Here is a 24,724-nt window from a genome sequence, read left to right as displayed (position 1 = left end):
TCCATAGACATTTAGACAATAGCTACTCAGCAGAGCATGTGCATTATAGTAAAAATGGACAGACCATCAAGCAAAAATTAAGAGGAAATAAGGCAGTGCTTAACCAAAAAGTAGTGGCCGGCCGTCTCCATTGACAGTTCTGTCAGCAGGACTGGGCAAATGCCCAGCTCAGTGCTGGGGATAGGTTATTATCTTCACACTTTTTCCTCCCTCACGGCTGCCACATGCAGTGCTCCGAAACCTGATATTTTTCATCAAAAACTGATTCTTATTTTCTGTCTTAGTATATTAATCAATTTTACCATGCAGAGCTTGGAGCATATTGACTGTCAGCTACTCCTAATTAATACTGAAGGCAGACAGAAAGAGAAAACAAAATAACTGATGTTATTTAATACAAAATGCCTCTTCCAATTTTGTTTCCTTTGTGGAAAACTCTTTTGGTTCCTGTTCAAGATTTAAGCAGAGTCCTGTTTTATGTTTTGTTTCACAAGGTTGATTGAATGGCAGTTTATTATTCAAGACAATAAATTAAACTTCTCAAAGCCAAAGAGTTGCAACAGTTCTGGCACAGGCTGTTTTCTGCCAGAAGAAACATGCTCCGATCTGATTCATACAACTATTGCCCTCTAATATAAGAAAATTAAAGAAAACCTCTTATAGATCTTTTAAGATTCACATTAAATTTCTTTAGCATAGAAATTGGAATTCATTAAAGCAGACAATGAGTAGCATTCATTGCAAAACAGATAATGAAAGCTTCTAGGCTAAAATACACTATGTATTACTTCTGTGTAACAGTGTGAATATTATGGCCTAGTATTAAAGGCTGATTTCAAAGAGATCATGGAAAGAGAGCAAACTTCTTTGATGTTTTATGCTTAAATTGAATATAACCAAAATACAGGAGCATTGCTCTTGTTACAGTGAAATCAGGAAGGCTTTGAAACGTGCTTCAGTAACAGCTGAATTAGATTGGGGCTTCACAAGGTTCATGTATAGTTTATGTACACAAGTAGCATGTGAGAGTACCTAAACAATAGGAATTTATAACATTTATGTTGTTTTAAAATATGCATAAAAGGAAAACCGAAAAATAGACCAAAGTATATAGTCATGTAATATAAATATCTTAGGGAATCCAAAGAGGTTCTGGTTTTCTAATCATAAATCTGATTGAAAAATAGCTGAAGGTTCAGGGGCTTTGGTTGGTTTTTTTTTTTTTAATAATTATTACTTTAAATTGCCAACATTTCAACATTATCAGTAAAGAGAAAGTAAATCATCTCGGCCACTTCAGATAGGAGCTATTCCAGCATTTCTGCTCCTGCACTCATGTGCTGTTGGTTAGCAGCACATAGCATGTAAACAGCTTTTAGGGGAGATGGTGATACTAGATTAATTCTGAAATTATTGTGATGTGACTTGTGGTCAAAAGCTGTCACTTTTCAGCTGACCTAGGGTACAAACAGAAGATCTCAGGTTTGCATGCGATTTCTGTAGCCTATGTGAATAGTATTCTGCCAGAGACTTAGTTTACTAATATGCTTTTTCATTAAACTTTTCAAATGTATCACTGGCACTAATATTTAAAAATAAAAGGAGAGTTTAATTTTCTTTCCTCCGCAAATGGCAATCCTTTCTTTGGACACAAATGAAGCTACTTTAGAAATAAAAATCCTTCTTCGTACTCTACCCTTACCACAGTTACATGTCATTTTCCTGTCTACAAACAGAAGATATTACCTTGGTAAAAGGGCTTTTATATTGTCTTACGTTACTGTGAAGTAGAAATGGCTTATTCAAATGAGGAATTATCTGCCTACCACATTATGGTTCCTACTTTCAACATACAAATGAAAACAGATGTGCCTCCAGGCACTGCAAGATATTGATACATTCAAACTTCTTATTATTGTAGTGGTTAACAATGCCATGCAGAGTACACATTAACAGGAGGTGTGGTGAGATATTACTGTAATATCTCTTGTAGTAAATAGTGTATGTCAAGAATTATTTTCCAGTTGGGCATTTGTCTATGCGCTCATGTAAAAACCTTTAAAGGGTTTCTGACTTGTTTTTGTTTTTGTTTTTATTTTTATTTTTAAAGTCTGCATTTTCTTTTCTTCATTATATTAAAATAAGCTTTCCAGATCCTTTCCCCCCAGAATTCTGTTCTTTCCGAGGGGAGGCCGGGAGAAGTGGTGGGAGCACAGAGCCGTGTGGCAGAGCAGCAGCACCCTGGGGCAGGGGTGCATCTGCTGGAGCCCTTGCCCTGTTCCCGACAGAGTTACCCGGCACTGCCAATGCTAATCCTTGTCCCTGCCTTTTTGCTCACCCTTTGGATTTGCATTATGGTCCGTACCACCTTTTCTTCTGCTTTTCATCCCCCAAGAGACCTTCTGTGCTCCTCGGCCCCAGGCAAGTCCCCAGAGCTGTTCTGTTGGCAGCCTGGGGCAGGAGCCAGGAGAGGTTTGAGCACTTAGCACCCCAACCCCACCATCTGCACGGGGCCCATGGCTGTTGGGGTCCTGAGTTATTGGGGTCCCCCAACATCCCTCCTTACAGGACCCCTACTGGGATGCTGGTTTGCAGGTTTGATCCAACCAACCAGGACTTTGGTCAGTAAAGGGTATTTGAAGCCTAGTTGATAAGAGCTGTTGCAGGAAGGGTGCTGGGGAGGCAGGCATGGGCTGCATGGCACTGCCAGACTGTCATAGCAAGCTTTGAAAACTCCACAAAACTGTGACACAATTTCTCTGCTAATTTAGAACTTTACAACACATTACTGAGGGCACTGATCTGGTGCTATAGCTATTTCTGACAGGTTTTAGTGTAAATTTAAAATAAATTTTGAAAAATATTGTTCTTTAATTTCAGTAAATAAAGGATTACATTTCCTTGGGAAGCAGTTGCAGCTGGATGCTTGCAGTACAGCTAAAGGAATTAGTATGGCTGCCTATTGAAATTTAAAATATAGGCCAATGTTCCTATGTACACACTAATGCTCAGAGACATCTTTGACATACTGTGGCACATCATGAAAACCAAACAAAATTTAAATATCATGAAACAATACAATAACTTTTCCAGCTTTTGGAAATAGTGACTTAGAGCCTTGGGTTTATGTAGTACATTTGCTAGACTATGTGTCTTACTTGAAAAGATCTGAGCTTTACCTAACTAAATATTTATGGAGAGATGCATTGTGTGGGGGGAAGCAGAAATAAGCCCAGTATGCAATCTGGAGTTCCACACAATATAGGAAGCATATTTTCAGGATAAAACATGTACTGAGTAACATATACTGGAAATGTGATGGCCAGCGCAGACCTCAGTGGTACCTGGTATTATTCTTGTGTTGTAAGTACCAACTGTTTTCTATGGCATTGGACTCAGCAACTGAAATCAGCTAGAATGAAATAGAAGCAAATGTTGTTGCAAAGAAGCCAGAACGCGTAGTTGATTTTAAACAACAATCTGAGATAACTTCCCCAGAAATATAGAGCAAAAGTTGTTAATAAGAAATCAGTCTCACCAGAGGTGATCCACCCTTTTATTCTTGCAAATGCAAATATGTTTTGTTGTTTTTTTTTTTTTTTTAGCAGAAATGACTGTCAGGGAGGAAAGTGGTCTTCTAAGCATGCAAAGCAGAGCTTCAAGGTGGATAACATATCCTTGAAATAGTGGTGTTTGAAAAGCAAATGGAAAGTGTGCCACAGTTTCCTTATTTGGAACATCCTTAGTTTATTTGATGCCTTCATTGATAACTTGGGTGAGCAAAGTATCCATTAAATCTGCAATCGGTGCCGAGAGGAGAGGATTTACAAGTGCTCTGGAGGCACCATGGGAATTCAGAGTAATCCTGACAAACCAGATCTGACTTAATGTGGATGCAATATTGATGAGGATAAAATGAAATTGTGATACAATTCATCCTTTGGACAGTCAAAAGAAGCAAGGACTGAGCTAGTCCTTTTTGTGTGGGAAGTCAGACCAGCTGAGCTCCCAAGATTCCTCCCAACCAGCAGATCTGGGCAATATCCCTTCAGGGAAGGGGTTGGGTGTAACAGGGAACCACAGGGCTGTGCTGTTATAAAGAAAAGCAATCAGCCTGGGATTGCAAACAAGTTCAGTACACAAAATGTGTAGAGAAAGGAGCTGGGATGATTGTAGAGAAGATATGATAGCAGCAGCTACAGGTAAGAGAAGCCCTTCTCTGTGGGCATGGGATGATGGGCTTAGGGGTTCAGCAGACAGCCACCATAGGGTTTTGATGAGTTTTATAAAATTAAAGGGATTTGAGCAGTTAATTATCCCTAGAGATCATGAAATACCCACCAAAGAAGCTTCCTAAGAGCAGATTAAACTAATATGTCCTGAGTGGTTGAGTTCAGCTTGATCCTTCTTCAGGAACTGGTCTAACCATCCTCCTAAGATCACATCCAATTTTATTTCTGTGACCAAAACAAAGAACTGTTATCCAAGACAAAGCTACTGTGTTTTGCCCCTTTATCTTGTTCCTTTCTCTGTGAAAATTGCCTGGCAAGAGAACCTTTTGGCTTGAAAGTTTCACACAAGCAGAAGGACTCTTGGTAGGAGGCAAGCACTTAACTCCCATTAGCTTTGTAAACATCAGGGTTAGCAGCTCTGTGATAACATTTTACATTTCATCTTCTAGATAACTGTTAGGTTAGATAATTGTCCGGTTAGTAGAGTTTAGCATTGCCAAACATGCAAAACTCACTTGGCAAAGCATGTGTATACATTGGCTGATGTTTTACTTTCCTCTCTCAGTAGTGTAATGGAAGGCTTTAGAAATCATTATTTGGGATAAGAAAGGTTTTATTTGCAGCTTATACATGTATTAAAGTAGCTTAAGGTTTTTAGTGCTCCCCATCATTAGCTGAACTTACTAGGAAACATGATCTCTTTATTTTATCATTTCTAACCAGAACTCAGGAAAAAAAATTGGTGGTAGATGATTTCAGAGCTTAAACTATGAAGGTGAAGGGTTTTCTCCTTTCATCAGTCTTTCCAAGCTTTGATGACCAAGAAATTAATTTTACTTAAACAAAAAACCCAACAAAACAACTTCTTGTGGAGCTGAAGGGAAAATGAACAGTTATTTAGTATCAGCCAGAAACCATCTAAGGCTATAGGAGAAAGTTCCAGAGTTCATTTTTTTAACCAGTGCTCCAGTCTTTATTGGTATAAGTGCTAGATTTATTCAACAAGCAAAAGTGAATATAGATCCTGTATTGTTAATAAGATCAGCAAAACAGCATTATATTAAATGTAATTATAATAATTAATTTTTATTATAATTAATATATGTTATGGAGTTTGCTGAACCTTGTCTTTGCTCCTAACAGTGTTTGAAATATGACATTGTAGTTCCCTTGTGTTCAAGAGGCTGGATTTTGTCCTTACATACAAACTTGCAATTTTAATGAAGTGCTGTCAAATTATGTATTTTAATTTGAAAACTACATCTACCCCTAATATCTTGCCAACTTCATCATCAAACAGTTGACTTGTATATTTTAAGGCATTTTTATTTGCTTTTTTAGTACAGTGGTAATTGTTTTGGATGAGTTTAGAGAAGGCAGCCCAATATATTTCACATAAATTATACATTACAGGGGAAGGGATGTTCACGTTTCTGCATAACAGAATGATTTTGTGCTTGCATAATTAGGAAATAGTTCTGTGTGATGTATTCAGGGGTCCTGGATCATGACTTTAAAGTTTCTAACTGATTCAGAAGCAGCTTTAGAAAAACCAGCATGCTACTGCACACATTTAAATCTAATACTGTACTAGTGCAGAGTGATGATATGTTTAGGATACTTGGGTATGTTAGTGTCCTTGTCATTTTAATTCTGAAATTTTAACATAGTAATACAGACTGCTTGGGGAAAAAAAGGGCAACTCTGGAACAAAAATTACCAAAAATTTCTCATGTGAATATTTTGACAGGTAGCTGTAATTATATGTAAAGACATGTCTCAGGGAGGGAATGCAAAAATCTTAGAAGATATGCAAGATTCATGGAAGATACAAGAAAAATTCTGCACTGCTATGAATTAGTCTTTTTTTTTTTAAGGATTCAAATTCATACCTTATGCAGCATTTCAAATATTTGTGAATATATAAATAGTTTCAACTCAGATCATTAATTTATTAGTCCAGATTTTTTTATTTCTTTCCTAATTTTGAAAGGTGCTGGGCAGTATTTTGAAACCCTTAGTTTCATCAGTTGAAAATCAAGCTCCAGGCTGTTGGTCTGTTCTAATAGACATGTTTTGTGGTGAACCTTTTCATCACTCTTGTAGACAGGATTGCTCAAATAATCCAGCCATCTAGATACCTTACCTCTGACACTGTTCCTGGATACTAAAAGCATAATAAAGATTACAGGAATAGCAGGTGGGCTGAATTGATTTATGGTGATATGACCTTGCCAGTGTTTGCAATCCTATTGTGAGTGCTGCGATATCAATGTACAATTTCAACTCCTGTCTCTCAGAGCTGTGTGAAAACTTGTCTGGGCTATGGATTTCTTTGTCAAAACTGTGGGGCAGCACTCCTGCCTGTCATTATTTCAGCAAAGAAAAACCATTTCTGGCCTTTCTAGTGGTGCTGGTGTAAGCCAGCTGTACAGCGGGTGTTAAATAAATAATTGCAGAGGACAACTTCTGTTTACTTTTTACATTGCTGACCTTATAATCGGGAATGTTTTGCACGGGATAGAGCTAACTCTGTCTGACGCAGGCCAATTCCCCGAGCACTTGATGGAGAATGAGAGCTTCATTCAGCTGCTTTCAGTCATCTTGTGGCAGAGACCCCCCACGAGCAGGTGGGGGCTGCCTTTTAGTAACCTGAGGATGAGCTGGGGGTGGGAGGTGTGTCCAAATGGGGAATGGCACCCACAAAATACCTTAGCTGACTGCTATCCTCACCTTGTGTTTGCACTTTCCAGTAGGTTATTAAGTCTGTAGCAAGATTATTTACAAAATCATGTTATCAAATACATAAACACTGTGGTAGTAGAATAGAAAGAAACTTTCAAAGCTGTGCACACTGACCCAGTGTATCTCTTGTGCCACGTATTTCACAACAGAATAGAAATCCTCAAATCTGGATATCTCTCTAAAAGATGCTTATGTACAGCTCTTCTCCAACCTTCCATCTGCATATCTGCTTTCCCACTGACCCAAGAGCAATTACTTCCTTCTTTGCCTTGGTTAGATGATAAAATATTCTGTTTCTGCTGTGGGAGGATAAATTTTGCAACCTGAAACACCCTGAAATCTGGAAATTCATAATAGACATGGATTTTGAAGGTTTGGCCATTCCCAAACCTATTGGTGCATGGGAACAACTGTTCCCTCTTATTCTGTCCCTCTCTAAGTGGATTGGAGGCTGTGGCTTCTTCATACAATGTTCATTGTCGGTAAGGTTTCCCACAGCCCCAGTCTTCCCTTGGTTTGGACTGCTGGCTTGCAATCCAGGGATGAAGCCAGCAGGCACAGGGAGCTGGTGCTGCCCTGCTCCACAGCAGGGTCCAAAGGCTGTTGGTCTGAAGTGGCCAGAGCATTTCCAGTGCAGCTGTGCAGGGCACTCCTGGCCTTGCCTTCCCCATACCCAGCAGCAGATCCCAGGAGTAAGCACAGATCTAGGGAGAGGCAGCACCCAGGGCATTGCCCAGCTGGGGGTGCAGGTTCTTAGAAACAGTGCTCCAAACTTGGTCAAGACATGAGGAGGCTGAGGCAGCTTCAGGGCTCGTGGCAGTGTCAAGTGAGATGGCTTCTCTGGAGAGGGAGCCTGTGCCTGTGTCCAGCAGGTAGCCACCAACCAGAGCTGGGAAGTGGCTGCAGCTGTTGGGATAAGCACACTGCTGCGTAGGCTTGCAGCACAGTGGAATTAGATTGCTGGGAACAGGAGTCATCTGTGGCTCCTGAGCTGAAAACATTATATGCTGCTGGCTTTTCTTTTTGAGACCATTGGGCAGATCTTATTTGCATGCTTTGTAAAAGTTTTTAAAAGAGTTCTGCGGCTACTTAAAGAACAAAAGGTATAACTAGCTATAAAATGAAGCAGTTGTCAGGACTCTGGTAAATGCCAGAAAACACACCATGAGTCAGGACACTCCAGATGCTGGTGGCACAACACAGCCTAGGCACAGGGCCATGCCATGTCCCCCCGTGGCAATGACAGTGAGTGTGCCATTGTGGCATCCCCTGCTCATTGAACCCCTCTCACCACATGCACTCCTCAGCAGCTTTTGTGGGTCCTCAGGATCTCCTGGGCTGGGGTTTCTGAGGCCCTCCATGTTGTTTTGACTGTACTTGCACCCTGACTCTCATCCACAATCAAATTTACAGCAAACTGGATTGTAAGTTCAAGTCAGAGAGTAAGTGATGGAAACCACATGGGGAAACAAAAGGCACCTCAGCTCTGAAGCTGAGCGCTGGTGTCAGCCTGTGCTGGCAGGGAGTCGTGTCATTACGTAATGATGCATTTATCCAAACGGTGTTTTGTGTTTTGGGAGACAGATGTGCCTTGCAGTTGCTAGTGGAAGTTAAATGTTAAATATGAAACCCATTCATTTTCTTTTAGTCATACTTTGGATTTAACCAGATGTTTTCCTAATTTGTGGTTTTCAAATGTAGCATGCTGACAAGACATTTATCATTAACTACAGCTTCATCCATGCAGTTTAGCAAATTGGCCAATTATTAACAGTGAGGGTTGCGTGGTGGTTGATGCATAGTTCCTGCTACTTTGAAAGGCCTCAATTGAAACTCAATACATTTTTACAATATAAATTAATTGAGCTTTGGACTACATCCCTGTTGTGTGAGTGTTCTCTGCTCTCACTGTCAGAATGAAGAGCCATTTGTAATGCAATGAGTAGCTGTGCTGTCTGTGAGCAGAGGTGGTAGAAAGTGAAGGATAACATTTTTCCAGTAGGAGCATGAAAATGATGGTTTGGTGGTGGTGCTGTGAACTGATGAGATGTCTCAAAGGTGTTTCCCAAAGCAAGGAACCACCATATGCCTGAAAAATTCATCTCCTATTTTCCCAGCTCTGGAATTCAAGCAGGCAATTTAGTCATTTATTCATCCCATGTATGAGACTTGAAGGACAACACTCAGTGTACCTCTTATTTCTAGGAAGTATAAAGACCTTGATTTTCACCAGCTGGCACTGCAGAAATTTTGTCTTACATTCCAGCTGAACAGGGAAAACTCTTCAGGACAGCTTGTTTGAAGTTGCTTCTCATTCAGTTTCTTTCCTCCTTTATATTTGCATTTGCAAAACTATAGGCTTTGTTACAGCACAAGCTGCTTTGCAGATTAATAACATAAGGACTGTAAACAATTAAAATAAATGCATGTGGAATATTTTCTCTTGCTTTATTCAGCCAGATGTGCTAGGTGGAAAATACCTATGGGGCTGGCTTTAAAATCCCATTTGATGTCCTCTTCTTCACATCTGCCTGCTTTGTAGGAGAAGGGAATAATGATGGTATCACAAAATCAGTCAGGATCAGTGATGTCTCAGCAGGGAAGCTGGAGGTTGCATGAAGAGCAGAAGAGAGGGGAAATTGCTGCTTCGGGGATGGTGTGGGAGGGCCTGTATGGCCTTTGCTTTCCGAGTTTGGATACACTAAATCTCTGGAAGTGGCTGTGTATCCCATGCTGGGCTTTAACAGGAGGTGAGTGTAGGTAGGCATGGGGTGAATTTGGCTAACCCAGATGCTGATTGTTTGCAGTGCTGCCAAGCTCCTGGAGAAGAGTCCATTCTCTGTTGGTGCCCCGAGCCCCCTGCTCCCCTCGCCGGCGAGCCTGCAGCTGGCGCAGCTCCAGGCACAGCTCACGCTCCACAGGCTGAAGTTGGCTCAGACTGCCGTCACCAACAACCCGGCCGCCGCCACTGTCCTCAACCAGGTGCTCTCCAAAGTGGCCATGTCACAGCCACTCTTCAACCAGCTGAGGCACCCCACGGTGATGAGCGCCCCGCAGGGCCACACCGCAGGCCCGCCCCAGGGGCCTGGCATCGCCGGCACGAGGTTCCCCTCTGGTGGCATTGCCTTTCCTGCCCAGAGCCCGGCCTTAGCTGCTCAAGGGGGAGGTCTGGGAGCCGTCCAGGCCCAGGCGCCCAATGCAATTGTCATGAATCCTTTTGGAAGTGTCATGGCTCCGACCTCTGGCCAGCAGCCCATGGTGGTGGGTCTCAACAAGGCAGGTGCTTCCACATCTACTGCTGCAGGGAGCTTTTATGAGTACAACAAGCAAAATGCCGTCAGTGCCACATCTCAGGCATTCGCCTCGGAGGGGGAACAGTCCAACCAGCATGGCTTCCTTGCTGGTGGCACCCACACTGCCACCCCAGCAGCAGGGCCACACTACGAGAGTCACTTTGGGGCTCCCGGCCAGCTGCAGCACGAGGCGGCAGCGACATTTCCCAAAGAGTCCTACGGGGCAGCAGCACAGCATGGTGCAGCACGGGCCTTCCCCAGCGACCCACACACGGGCTCCCATCCGAAAGGAGATCCCGGCCCTCTCTTGCATGGCAGCAGTACAAGCAACCAGTGGGAAAATATCCCTAATTTCCCCAGCCAAAACAAGCCTGACCTCATGCCCGGCGACAGCCTGTGGCCGTCAGCGAGTCAGCAGCAGTATGAAATAAGAAACGAGCTGTACAACCCCGAAGAGCCGACACCTGACACAAAGTTCAGCACGGCCGCCCCCCCCGCCTTTGGCCGCCTCAACCACAGCGCGCAGAGCTTCGGCAGCCCTCGCATGAGGCAGAAGGAGGAGCGCGGTGGCGGCACGCCCGAACTGCCCACCCGCTCCCTGCCACCGCACCAGCTTGGCGACCTCCGTGGCGTGGCCCCTCTCCACTTCCCCCACATCTGCGCCCTGTGCGACAAGAAGATCTTCGATCTGAAGGTGAGTGGTTTGAGGGTGTCCCTGGGCACGCTTCAGACCCTTGAACTGGCTGTCAGGTGACTGATCTGGCCACCAGCTCCTGCCACCCCTCACTGCCAATGTCCATCACCACGGAGGTGCCCTGAGAGACGCAGTAACAAAGGGCCATAGTTTTGCTGAGGGCATGGTACATCTGTTTCATGGCAGTTACTGGGGCTTCGAGATCCGGTTTTGTTCCACATGCTGCTGTGAAAGACAGTGAGATTACAGCACTGATGTGAGAAACGTGAGGTCTGAGCTGAGGTCCTGGCTCACCTCATGGGCCCGGAGCGAACTGGGGAGGAGCTTGAAGCTGATCCCCCGATACTCAAGCCAGTGTTGCAACCCCACATCTGTAGTTTCATCTGCTTCTCCTTTTCTGATCCCAAAGGCTTCCCCCTAACAGCCTCATGGAAGCAGCTTGCTTAAACAAACCAGCACATTTTTTTTATAAACTTATTTTAACTATTCCTCTGTAGGGATTTTTTCTTCCTTGTGTCTCACAGGAAATTTAGGGCTCAAGGTTCCCAGGGACTTTGACCTGAAAGCAAGAAGCTGCTCAGTACATGTGGTACAGACTGTGCTCTCTCACACTTCTCTGTTCATACTGCCAAGGAAGCTCCAAATTCAACCTCACCCTCAAGAAACAGCTTCCCAGTTTCCCAGGACATGTGTTGTAGGTCACGTTATTTAGGTCAGGTCTGGAGAAGGCCACTTAAGTGGCCCTCTGAGCCCCACAGCCATCCATGGTTGTTCTGGCCTCCTGGTGAGCCCTGTTCAACAAGTCCTTATGACCTTTTCTGTCACATCACAGGACCAACACCTAACCACAAAGGCATGTGTTCTCATGCTGATGGTGGCCTGACAATAAAATTATAACAGCATGTATGTAGGAAGGAAAATGACCAGCAAATTAAATAGTACCTGATCCCTACACACCCTGGGGATTTGGGGTATTTGAATATATTTGCTTTCATGTTTACCTTTTACTCCTTTAGCAACTGCTTGCAAAAGGTTTTGCTTTGGTTACTGCAGCTTGTGGGACTGGGCTGAAGCAGACCCTTTCTAGGGCATGCTGGGCATTTCTTTTTTTATTAAACACTTAAAAAGTGCAGGGGGAATGCCATCACAGTGAGTTTCAGGGGATCTGTTAGTTGGTGTTTAATGCACTGCCTCAACTGAATCATAGAAATGTAAATAGCTAAATGTACTTTGACAAATGTTGCTGATCTAGTGAAATAATAAGCACTGTCCTGGCTGCCTAGAATACTGAACACATTCTTTATGGACATTACAGGAATTGAGGGTGCTTAGCACCTTGCAGGATGAGGTCTTCAGCAACAGTGAAATAACTTCATTACTAGAAATGCACTGAATTTAAAAGCTAATATAGAGAAGGTTTCCCTTTGTAAAGTAACTGATAATTTAACATTCAAATAACGAATCAGTAAATGCATTGATCAAAAGTGTGCTTGGCTCTGACATTACATGGTTTGATCTTCAGCATTGTTTTTAGAATAAGGTATTGTTTTTAGAATAAGGTAAACTGAATGGAAGAATAAACTTTTGTAAATTTCTCTCAGGATTTTTCCTGTGTTCATTGTCTCTGTTTCAACATAGGACTGGGATCAGCACATTAAGGGAAGTCTTCACATCCAAAAATGTATGGCTTTTTCAGATAAGTAAGTATTATTTTAAATTGAATTAATTCTTCAAACTGAATTGTTTACAGAGTATCCCTTACTTCAGTGGTTTTCCACTGGAAATTTACTGCCTAACAATGAAGCTTTAATATTTTTGGCACATCATGCATGTCCCTAAAGTTCTTTTCTTTCTTTTCCAGCACTGGTATCCGGTGTATGTTAAGCTCAGCAGATGGAACATTGCATTTATCGCCAAATAATGCAGCAGTTTTCAATCCATCTAGTATTGAAGGTGAATGGTTGTATGTGCAATAGTTAAAAATACTTTTTTTTAAATTGAAAGGGAAATAACTCTCTGAGGAGAACTGCATTTTTTAAATGAAATGTGATAAAAGTTTCCCAGGAAAAATTTTGAGAAGTTGTGCACAAAATAAATGAAAGCCAATACCGTGCCCTTTGAAATATGAATTTAGTTTTCTTTCAAACAATAACTTGTTTTCATAGTACAACAAAACAGGGTATAATGGTGTAGAGACTATGAAATTATTTACTATGTAAATGGGGCATTGCTTACTGAGCACGTTAATGCAATTAATATGAGCCAAGATTTTAATGAAATGTGTGTAATCCTTTATTTAGATTATTCACCAAATGTTGGCGCATCTTTTATTGCTACACCAGCAAGACCCTTTGGCCAGCCAGGTCCATTTTCTTCTCCTCCATCAGGGGTAAGAGTGAGTACCTAAGCAAACTGATGTCTGTGTTGAGATTCTTGTAGAAGCCACTTCTGCTTACTGGAATTAAAACCCTGAAGGCTTTCTTTTAGACAGTAGTCTGAATATTCACTCTATTATTTCAACTTCCCTGCAGTTCTTTTATGCTTTTGATTTTGACCAAATATGAACTTGGTTGTAGTTTTTGTTTTGCTTTGTTTTTTCCAGTGCTAACAGTTGTCTGCTTGTCAGAGTTATTTGAGGTGGTGGCTAAATAGGTTTGTGTGTGTTTTCCATTCACTTCTTTCCCCCGTTGTCTGAGTCTTTTTGACCCAGGAAGGTCAGCTTCACCTTGGAATGAAGATTTGGATTAGTTTTGAGTTACCTTCAATATTGAGCCCATCAAGCAACCTTCTAGCTCTCTGATTATTGCTCTCTGCCTCTCTCACACAGACATCCTTCTCCCAGAGCAATAGTGGCAAAAGACAGTGACTGCAGCTTCACTGTTATTCTCCTGGAGGTCCCAGATCAGATCATTATACTGGACTAACTTTTCCTTAGTTTATTTTAGTGTAGTATTTATATCCTCTGCTGTCACTGGTAGCCTTTCTGCAAGTTTGTTTTGATGTGGTGCCTTCCATGGTTTAGGTTTATTAGTCCCTGCCCTGCATTCAACACAGGTCCCCAGTTTTATATTGCTCTAATGCACACTTGAATTCCTAGCTCTATAATCAAAAAATGCCAGAAAAAAGAGCCAACATTAAAAGGAGTTCTTACACTGACAAAGCAGAAACATTTTAAAAGGGAAAAAAGGCAAATAAAAGCAAACCATATTCATAATGAAAATATAAAGTTGTTAAGACTAAAATGAAACTCATCACATATCAGAAAGATACAACAAGAGCTGGGTGCACCAAAGACTTATGTTAGGGCGTTCATGGAATAGCAGCAGTAATCCAGGGATTCAGCTTTTCACCTTGTTAACTTTTATGTATATATCTCTCCTGATGTGGTCTCAGACACTCTGAAAAGCCAGGCTGAGTTGTGTCCCTGTGCACTCCAGTTCACATCAGGCACTGCTTGCAGAAAGTTCACCCAGATTTCCTTAATCCAACTGATTTTCTACCGTGCAGTTTTACTGTGCAAGAGGTTATTTAAAGGGGTTTCAGCTTCTGCCTGTCACAGGCACTGTGAGTGCAGGCCAGCAAAGAGCAGAGCTGCTCATGACAGCTGCCTCCAAGGTCAGAGGTGGACTAGTAGTGGGTGCAGAGGAATGTTCCTTTTCATCATGTCTGTCAACTTTGCAACAAATGAAATCACTGCTAATACCAGTGTCATTTCTCTTTAGAATCTGTCACTATTTATCATTTAAGCTGCCTGAAGGAGTCCTCTTCTGAATGACCTGTAGTATTTTGAGACATAAAAGAAACAATAACTTTGATTTTCCTGGATGCTGTAAATCCCTTTTTTCTTCAGAAGCCTATTGCATGAACAGGGAGCTATATTAGAGGTGTTAAGACTGAGTTTGCCAGCTGTCATTCACTCTACAACCCAGGTGGCTTATAATTTATTACACCTTTGCATGGTGGTATTCACTTTCAGCTAAGCTGCTGCCATTTAACTGAGCAGTAGGAGATTACACTTGACCCTGTATGTAATCATAAACAAAGTGTTCAGATTTCTGGAAGAGCTTGCTCTGTGCTGTCCATCTGCAAATAACTCTATCCCTCTGTAAAAGGCAAGTGCTACCAGTCTTCACTTGGATGTGGTGAGCCATTAGCACTGGAGGGATAAGACTGGCAGTTTCTTACTATCTTTAGAAAAAAATTCATGTGAAGCTCGAGAAAGGGATAAAGAATTTGAAAAGTAAGAAACAACAACAACAAATGTAACAAAACAGCTGTAATTAAAAAATCACCAAATTGGATGGGTGAAATAATATTGTAAATAACATGAGGTGCATTTTGCTGTTGTACATAATTTTTTTAGACTTGTTTTTTTTTTAATAGCCATGCAGCTGCATTAGTAACCCCTGGTAGATGTTGGTTGCCAAGAAAATTAACTTTGAATCTTACTGAAAATTACATTCAACACCTGGCATGCAACAGCTCCTCTAACTTCCTGATTGTAGATTTGGAAGGTGTATATTCCTTTTCTGGCTATGATTTACAGCTCTGTTTAATGAATGGATCCAGTTTAACTGCAATCAGCTGACAAGATTATTGCTTGGTACAGCCTGTTGACTTCTGGCATGAGTATGTGACCACTTCTTAATCAAGAACTACAGCAGGTTTATGGCATAGCATTTTAATTTAAGCCATTGCCAATTGTGAGGAAGTGACAACGTCTTACAGTTGTTTGATTTAATGTTCTGAGGGCTGTGTGTGGGAACATGGACTCTGGAGCCAAGGCAGTGAAGAGCTGAGCCTTTCTAGTCCAATAGACTCTTACATACCATCTTTTAACAGATCTAACAAAACAAACAGAAGGTGAGTGGTGACCTGGGGTGTTCTTACACTGGGAATGCATTTGATGTTTCCTTTTCCTTTTCTTCTAGCTGTAGTAGTGTTCTTCTGTTCTGTGCTACATGCTGCCTTGCCAGATGTGTGCAGACATCACTACTTTTTCTGTTCAATTGGAGTTGAACTGCTTCATCTTTTTTTCAGGATCAGGTCTTTGTTATTTTTCTGCCAGAATAAAAACCTTACTTCAGGACTTTTGCACTTCTTTGACTTACCTTATGCACCTGAGCGGGCTCTGTGTGATCCAAGCTCAGTAGCAGATCACTGTGTAATGCAGGGTTCTAATGCAGCAAAAATACACAAATGGTTAAGTGGTGAAGTCTGGAGGGAAGGCAATAGGATGGAGGTGTAAATAAGATAACATTAGCTCTGTAACTTGTGAACTTGCTGACAAGCCAAACATTTGTGATGGCTCTGGTGAACTTGATCCCACAAGATTACATGATTTGCCTCTTCCCTTGAATGGCACAATTTTAACTGAAGGTAGAGTTACTTCTTCAAGTAAAATCCTAATGCAGAGGTCATAAGCATGGAGGTAGTCTGGAAAGATTTAATCCTGTGTGAGTGACGTTTTGCTTGTCATTAGCTATGGTAAATTAACATTCTCTCTGGCTGTACCCTGATGCCTTTTGCACAGGGAGTGTAGAGCCTGCTTTCCATGCCAGGGAGATGGGCAGCTCTTTCGGAACTGCCCCAGCACTCCAAAATAGACTTCCACCCTTGGGAAGTGATCACCACTCCAGTACTCTGTGCCTGTGCCAGCCCACTTTGGGAGCTCTGCCCCTCTGCATGTCCAGTGCTCACTGTGCCCCTAGGGGGAAGTCCTTCCTCCTGTGTGTTGTTGCAGTGAGAGGGAAAAGCAGCAGGTTTTCTAACTCGAGATACAGCTGTGTGTCCTCTCACAAGTCAAGTGAGATCACTTTTACCCCAGACCCAGTCTGTTCCATGAATAAGGATTTAAATTTATTCCCTGCTATCCTGAACACCCATGTAGTCACATAAATTGATTTCCAATATCCATAAATTCAGCAAGGACTGCAGTGAGTCGTTAGTTTTTGCAGGAGTATTGTTGATCCTGTTTGAAGGACAGTCTCCCTTCTAGAAATCCTCTCTGGACTTTGCAAAGTCCAGTGATGGAGATTCCATGGCAGCACGCACTGCAGCTAAACATTTCCCTTCCCATTTGTACTTCTAAACCAGAATGTCAAAATGCAAGTTTTAAAGAATTTTTTTTTTCTTAATAGCAGGTGAGCAGAGCATTTAATTTTTTGCAGAAATTTAAGATGTTATCTAGCAGAGAGAATATCTAATATTAAACCATTGGCTTGCATTGGGCTTTTCCCCCCAGTTTCCCCAGAGGAAATCTACACTGGGTCGAGTTGTTCACATTTGCAACCTGCCTGAGGGAAGCTGCACAGAGAATGATGTCATTAACCTAGGCCTCCCCTTTGGAAAGGTCACCAACTATATCCTCATGAAATCTACTAATCAGGTACTGTACATTTGGGGCTACCAGTGTTGACATCTGTTGGCATAAAGACATAAAGATACGAAGACAGAGTCTTTGGGGGGAAACCTCTTATCTAGTAATAGAAACTTAAATATATGAAACCTGCTCTCAAAGTGAAAAAAAAAGTTGGTGGGCACTGAATTAGATGATGATGTAAACATGACCACATCTAAACAAGTTCTTGTTTAAAAATCCTGGCAATCTCAGTGAAAAAGTGTTGTGAAACTGTACTTTTACTATTTTTTTAAAAAGTGAATTACTTCCTGCCTTCTCTCAGCTATTTGTTAGGGTTACTTTCAGACTTCTCTTGTTGTTTATAGTAGTTTTAAGTATACCCTAAGTATCTTAAGTGTACCAGTGGTGTAAGCTGGTAAGAATAGAATATCTTCTCTCACATTTCTGCAGCAGGCAAAATGGATGGATGTAGAATCCATGCTAGTGGAAAATGTTTGAGATTGTAATGTGTAAAAATCACAGAACCATAGAATGGTTTGGGTTGGAAGGGACCCCTGCCATGGGGAGGGACACTTTCCACTAGAACAGGTTGCTCAGAGCCCCATCCAGCCTGGCCTTGAGCACTGACAGTCAAGGAAGATTTGATACCAGTCATTTAGTTTTTAACTGAACCATCTTCTAAGGTGACATATTCGCTTTAATAGCTGGTTTGAAACCATTATTTGCAGTTCAAGAAAGAATGAGAAATGGACTGAGTATTATCATTTCAGCTTCAGGCCTGGAAAGTTACCCAATTTTGTACTATCAAGACATTTTGCATGAGAAGCATCCACAGAAAATTTATTGTACTGCCTTTTCTCTCTTTTACTTTGTATTCTTAACTATGTAATAGATTGTAAAGTTCTCTCCATTTGTGCTAGGCCTTTCTGGAAATGGCTTACAGTGAAGCAGCCCAAGCCATGGTACAGTACTACAAAGAAAAACCTGCTATGATAAATGATGACAAGTTACTTATTAGGATGTCTAAAAGATACAAGGAATTGCAGCTGAAGGTAAGATGGTCATTCTTGATCAGATTATATGAGTTTCCACGGCACATCTGGAGAATACATTTTAAAAGATTCTTGCTGATTACTGATTTCTAATCAATGCTTTAATATGAAGGAAAAAGAAATAAAGAAAAATTAAGGAATTTATATTATCGATCTTTTACACTTGCTCTTATTTTAAATTGTAACTCTTGGAAGAGACCCCATTTTCTCTGATCCTTTCATACCATTATGTCAAAAATCCCTTCTGAGCTTCCTTGTGAGCAGGCTTCCTACATTGCTTGGTCTAACAAAGGCCTAAAACACAGCCATGTGTAAGATACAACATGTCAGCAAAAATAAAATGGTTCTATCCTTTAAGTCAGGCATTAAGCCCAGAACAATGCTTTTTTCACTGCTTCCATGGTTGAGCCATAGCACAGTTTTGACACCAAGCAGTGGTAACAGAACTAAACAGCATACTGATTTCTTTTTATTTTTTGTGAATGATCTAAGTTATAAAGCAAGTTGGTTTTTTCTTTTTTTTTTTTTTTTTTTTTTTTTTCTTTTAACATAGAGTCAAACCAGAGCAATATTCTTTAGACTTTCTGTAGAGTGTGTGACACTTCTGTTCTGGACACTTGAGTGATGTCCAGAGATCACTGCTCTTGTGAAAGTATTTATAGAGGCTTATATGCTACCATGTCATGACAAGAGAGTAATTTTATTTCATGGTGACTTGGACCAGAAGTGGCAATGCAGAGCTTAAAAGCTCCATATTGTATTACCTAACACAGCACGAAGTTATTTTATAGAATGGCTCTGTAACGTTCCAATTTAATGTTAAGAGTCCTTTTATGAGCCTTGGGGAAAAAAGATAAAGGAACTTGGATGGTTTGGCTTGACCTTTGGAAAAGCCTCTTTCTCTCCTGTATGTGTATACTAGTTTAAGGAGACTTAAAATGAGTTGGCAAAAGTTCATAAATCAGGGCAGACATTCCTAATGTGGTACAGGGAGGGGTTCAGATGTTAGGTGGTGGAGATTGTGCATCTTGACATAGAGGCAGGAGTTACCCAGGAGAATGTGATAGTTTGCCTAGATTCCAGGAAGATTTTTCTGCTTTTCCAATGGCAGTTTTTCAGGTCATGGAGTTATTTTGCTTTGCAAAAGAAAGAAAGCAAATAAAAATGCAAAGAGGGAAATATGCATGAGCTATATACCACTACAAACTGCTGAGTTCCTGCACAATTATGTTGCTCATCTGTGGGTGCTCCAAGAGTTTGAGGAATTGTGAGCACTCCGGCCTGTGTAGTCATCCTACCTAGGAGTACCCAACACCCCAGTATACATCTTGCACTTAGCTTGTCTGAAGCTCTCCTTGTATAAGCATAGTCCTTTAGAACTATACTCCAGAATGAATAACTCTGAGATCAAGAGAAGGCAGTTCATATCTAGAGGATCAGAGATAGGCTGCTATACATATTTGATTCTGTATCAGAAAAATAGTCTGGTTTGTTTCCTCTTAGATCCAGTTCCTAGAAAATGCTCTGTAGTGGTTGTGTAGCAAGGTTTGAAAACAAGCTAATTTTCAAAGCCTGCTAGAGCAGCCAAACATGAGGAGAGAGTGCTACAACGTAATGGAACAAATTTTCCGTTTGTATCATTTTACTGCTTTGATCCTGCTGTTGAGAAGCCAACTGCAAAAGGGAGTGTAACCACAACACTGAAACAAAATATTTCTAGTTATAGTATAATTGAATGAAGCATGGGTACTGTTTCTTGAAGGACAAATCACCTGTATCAGCTTGGGGAGTAGAGCAGCATGCTAAACAGTGTCTTTGTTTTTATTAGAAACCAGGTAAGAATGTGGCTGCTATAATCCAGGACATCCACTCACAGAGGGAGAGGGACCTGCTGCGTGAAGTGGACAGGTAAAGTTTCTCCAAAGTTTGGAATTGGAAGTCTGTGAACCTACAGGTAGAAGGAGTATTATCTGTGTGATTCCCTCTCATATTTAATTTGCTTTCCTAATCTGGATTTCACTTATAAAATAGTACATCTTTTTATATAGTTCAATAGTTGGTACAGGGCCTTTATAATGAGATCCAATTGAAACTGTGCATGTTATGAAAATAATTATTTCCTACTGATTATGTCTCAGAAAGTATGTCTGGCATATGAAAAGCATAAAAATGAAACTGTTCCACTCTCCTTCCTGTTGACTGAAAAGCATAAAAACTGGGGGTGCTTTGAGACCAAGTGGGAAGGAGGCAGTTCAGATTAAAATGTATTTGGGTACATTTCTGATCTCTCTTTCAGCAAAATTGGAGAGGAATCACAGTCCTAAAACATCTCTTTTAAACAGGTGGCCTTTGTCATTTTGTGTCAGAGATGCCCTAGCTGAGTGAGTATTAAGGGTATACACATTAGGGTCATTGTAAAGGTATTAACATATTACAAGCTTTTAATGCTAAACCCCTATGAGATGCTTTTAAGAATGAATGAATATATTCTTGACGGTTCTGTGGGGATTTAGTTAAGCTCTGTGGCTATGACACTGCCTTTTCTCCTGTTCACTGTTTGCAGCTGTGCAGTGCATGTCTGTGAAAGGCCTGGGTTCGCAGTCCCCAGGGCAGTCCCCATGAGCTTCCAGTGTACAGGAATTGGTAGACAGCAGTGGGTCAGCCAGTTACAGCTGCCTTTTCCCCCCGCAGCAGGTATGGCACTGAGAGGCCCCGCTCCCGCAGCCCCATAAGCCGCTCGCTGTCACCGCGGTCCCACACGCCCAGCTTCACTTCCTGCAGTTCACCACACAGCCCGCTGGGGACCAGCAGGACCGACTGGGGAAATGGGAGAGAGGCATGGGATCAGTCCCCCTATTCTCGACGGGAAGAGGAAAGAGATAGCAGAGAATGGCGAGAGAATGGGGACGAGAAGAGGGACAGGACTGACACGTGGGTACACGAGAGGAAACATTATTCCCGACAACTGGACAAGTTTGATTTGGATGAACGGCTTGAAGGAGGCAGAGGACACCGAGAAAAATACTTAAAGACTGGTTCCCCTGGGTCCCTTCACCCTTTATCTGGCTACAAGAACAGGGAAGATGACTATTACCGGAAATCCTCTAAGTCAAAATCTGACAAGTTTCAAAGGCAGCTGCAGGATTTACCTGGGAGATCTAAGAGGAAGGAAGAGGCAAAGTTAAGGGAACGCAGGCATTCTTACAGCGAGGACACTGCCAGGGAGGAGGCAGCTGAACAGAAGCACAGCAAAGCATCTGAGGGCTCCAGGCAAAAACAAAGTGATAAGAATAAAATGAAGAAAGCTGAAAAAGACCAAGAAGATGCTACTGCTGAAGGCAGTGATGTAAAGGAAACAAAACCTCCCGAGAATGAGGTAAATAGAGATCTAAAAGTTTATGTAAGAAGGCGTGTAAGTGGTGAAATAATATATTTTCTAAAGTATCTTAGAGAATTTGTTGTGGGTGTGATGCCAGGAATGTTCTTCCATGATAAAATCAGGGAATGTAGTCATAGAAGAAGTCTTGGGAGGTCATCTTGTCCACGTTTTTGCCCAGACCATGCAGATCTATTACACTATTGTGGTGTTGGGTATATGGACATTATCATTCTGTTTCTAGCATAGAACTTTTGGGTAACAAATGAGGGGATGGGGTCAGACAGCTGAGAATGAAACCAAGTGACAGTCTGCTATTTGCATGCAGGTTGTGTGTGAAGAGGCAATTGTCCTCCTGAGAACTCTGTGCAGAATGCCCCATAGCTGCTCTTTCTGCATCCATCACCTGCTTCCACTGACAGTGAGGAGGGTTGAGTTATCTGGAAATTAAGTGATACTTTACAGAGGCGCACAGTATTTATACAGGGAAGTGGTTGCTATACTATTAAAATGGGGAATTAACTTTTAATGAGAAACGTTTCTTTCTGGATAACTCAACAGAACAATTGTTTCTATTAATCATGTGTCCCTACCCTCAACTGTGGCAGGGATAACTCACACCACTCCCTTCAGTGTTCTGGCAGAAATCTTTTCCCATGACAGAAACCACTGAATCAGCTCACCTATAAAATTATGCAATCTCTGGAGAAATACTTCCAGTGGTAAAGTAGCAATGTTTGTGGGTTTGATTCTCCACTGGGAAGAAGTAGGAGGGGGAACACATCCAGATACCTCATTTGCTCAGTCTCAGTACAGCCCATACTCACATCCCCACCCCTTGGAGATCTAGTTACTGGCTCTTGGCCACCTTGCCACCCCTGGAGTCCCCCAGGGATAGCTGCTGCCATCCACCCCCAGGTCTGTTGGCACAGGAGGCTGCAGAGCTGCTTGGCTGACCAGGGGTTCATCTCTTGCTTGTGCTTTTGTGCTGCCGGGGCTTATTGTTGGTTGTTTCCAGTTGACCTTCTTATGTGGGTCTAAGCTGGTGGAATTTCCTAGGTTTGAAACTCACTAGTCTGTAACCAGCAGCAGCACTGCCTCATGCCATAGATAAGCATGTTTGTACCACCTTTTATCATCTTTCTCCTTTGGCTTGTATTTTACTATGATGTATGGTTCCTTGGGAGGAGACGTCAGAGAGGAATGTCACACAGCATCCTAAATCACACTCCTCTGCATGTTTTCCAAGTTGTTTTACAGTGGCTTTGCTAAAGACATACCTCTCTGAGGACCATTGCTAGTAATTTATTTTAAAAGGAAGAAATAGTTTTGCATGTCTTGAACTCACTGTTGCTTTGTCTCTCTTTTACTAAATACAAGGTAGTACTGTGGCTTTGTTCTTCCCAAGTATGAACTGTACAACCAATTCCATTTTCAACTGATCCTCTGTCAATAAACAAAACAGTCAAGGTCTTCTGCAGAGTTTTAACACTGCTGCTCTCCTTACCACATCTGAGCCAACATAACAAATGTGGGTAGAAAACAGAAGAGTGGAGGCTGGAAAGTTTAATGAATTGACATTCTCCCCCACCTGTCATTTAGCCAATTCTGTGATATGAATTACACCTCTAATTTTGTTTAAAATTCTTATTCTTAATTCTTATTTGTACAGCTTTGCTAATTTATTGTTGGGTCTTTTCCCACAGCCTAGTTGACTTGCATAAACTTTAGAAATAAAGAATGTGACCTTGTGAGTGACTTTGCTTCTCTAAACCCAGAATAGAAACATACTAGAGCACCACTGTATGTTGCTATATGTGTATATGTATTTATTTTAGCTTGAAAATGAGGAGCAAGTTCCAGTGAAGAGCTCACCTTCAGATAATAAACAAGGAAAAGAATCTGGAGAGATTCTGGAAAACACAAAGAAAGAGAAGGTTGGTGACACATTGTTGGTGTAGCTTCTTTGAGAAAATGATTGAAATCTCAGGTTTGGTAGAATGTTCTCTCAAATGAAATATTAACCCCTCAAGAAAAACCACATGAAGGGCTTGGAGAAGGAGATTGTTTAAATTAACTTGCCTTATCATTATCTTGACCTCTGCTTTAAGGGACAGCTTTTCCTGAAGTCTCCAGAACTCTTTTTTTAGTTACTCTCTGCTCATGTACATTGCTTCACATACAGTGCTTGGCAGTGGCAGCTGTAAGGAATGTATGCCCAAGTGAACTGGGTAACTTTGCAAACCATGCCCAAAAATAGGAGATGTGGTCAGTTAGTGGGGAAAGAGGGGACTGTGATGAATACTTTTTAGAACATTTGCCTTATGAACTACAGATAGCAGTCTCCCGATAGTTTCTGGTTTTAATTAAATAATGCCTTTACAGCACCCCTACTGCTGCGTTGCAATCGGGGACAGCAATGTCCCTGGAATTCCTCCAGCTTCATTTCTGTAGGGTCATGGGTTGATGGTCAAATATGGAAGATATTGATATCTGTTGCTGCAGAAAACTGATCTCCTGGCAAGAGCAGTGCCAGCTCACAGAGTTTTCATGCTGTTTTAGGATTCTAGGAGGGGAAGTGTGGGAATGGCCAAACAGGAGGAGAATACAGATTATTAATAGATTATGTGTACACAAGGAGTCTGGGAGTTGAAATCTAAGATGCAAGTGTGTCTTAAAAGTAAGATATACCTTTTAATTCTAAGACTTCTCAAGTCCAGTATTAGTGCCTAAGTCCTGTAAGTCTCAAACTGCATATATGAGATATTTCAGAATATGTACCTTGGGGTATAACTGTAAACCTGCTTTTTCCTAAGGTTTAGGCCAGTGGCTCCCAGCACAATCCCTGGCAGAGGGATCTTGCTAGTGGAAGGAAATGACTGCAGAAGGAAGCCATGTTTTTTCAGTCACCATGTGAATTTAAAGGACCTGGTCCAGGAAAGTGAAAGCCACAGTGGCTCGAATGGGGTTC

At 41.6% G+C, this 24,724-nt stretch overlaps 1 protein-coding gene across 10 annotated transcripts in view; it reads left to right on the top strand.

The window, feature by feature from the left end:
• RBM20 (RNA binding motif protein 20) overlaps positions 1–24,724 on the top strand; it is a 124,080-nt gene that overhangs the window by 90,884 nt on the left and 8,472 nt on the right. For 9 of the 10 annotated variants that reach the window (XM_053948903.1, XM_053948901.1, XM_053948902.1 and 6 more), the window contains 9 exons: positions 9,785–10,964; positions 12,603–12,664; positions 12,826–12,917; positions 13,265–13,353; positions 17,209–17,352; positions 18,246–18,377; positions 20,206–20,285; positions 21,069–21,753; positions 23,592–23,690. In XM_053948903.1, the coding sequence (XP_053804878.1) occupies positions 9,785–10,964; positions 12,603–12,664; positions 12,826–12,917; positions 13,265–13,353; positions 17,209–17,352; positions 18,246–18,377; positions 20,206–20,285; positions 21,069–21,753; positions 23,592–23,690 (2,563 nt within the window). The remainder of the gene's footprint in view (positions 1–9,784; positions 10,965–12,602; positions 12,665–12,825; positions 12,918–13,264; positions 13,354–17,208; positions 17,353–18,245; positions 18,378–20,205; positions 20,286–21,068; positions 21,754–23,591; positions 23,691–24,724) is intronic. The other variant, XM_053948904.1, reaches the window with a different exon arrangement.

Source organism: Vidua chalybeata, chromosome 8 (genome assembly GCF_026979565.1).
Source record: "Vidua chalybeata isolate OUT-0048 chromosome 8, bVidCha1 merged haplotype, whole genome shotgun sequence".
NCBI classification, from domain to species: Eukaryota; Metazoa; Chordata; class Aves; order Passeriformes; family Viduidae; genus Vidua; species Vidua chalybeata.
This window is presented reverse-complemented; position numbering and strand designations above follow the sequence as displayed.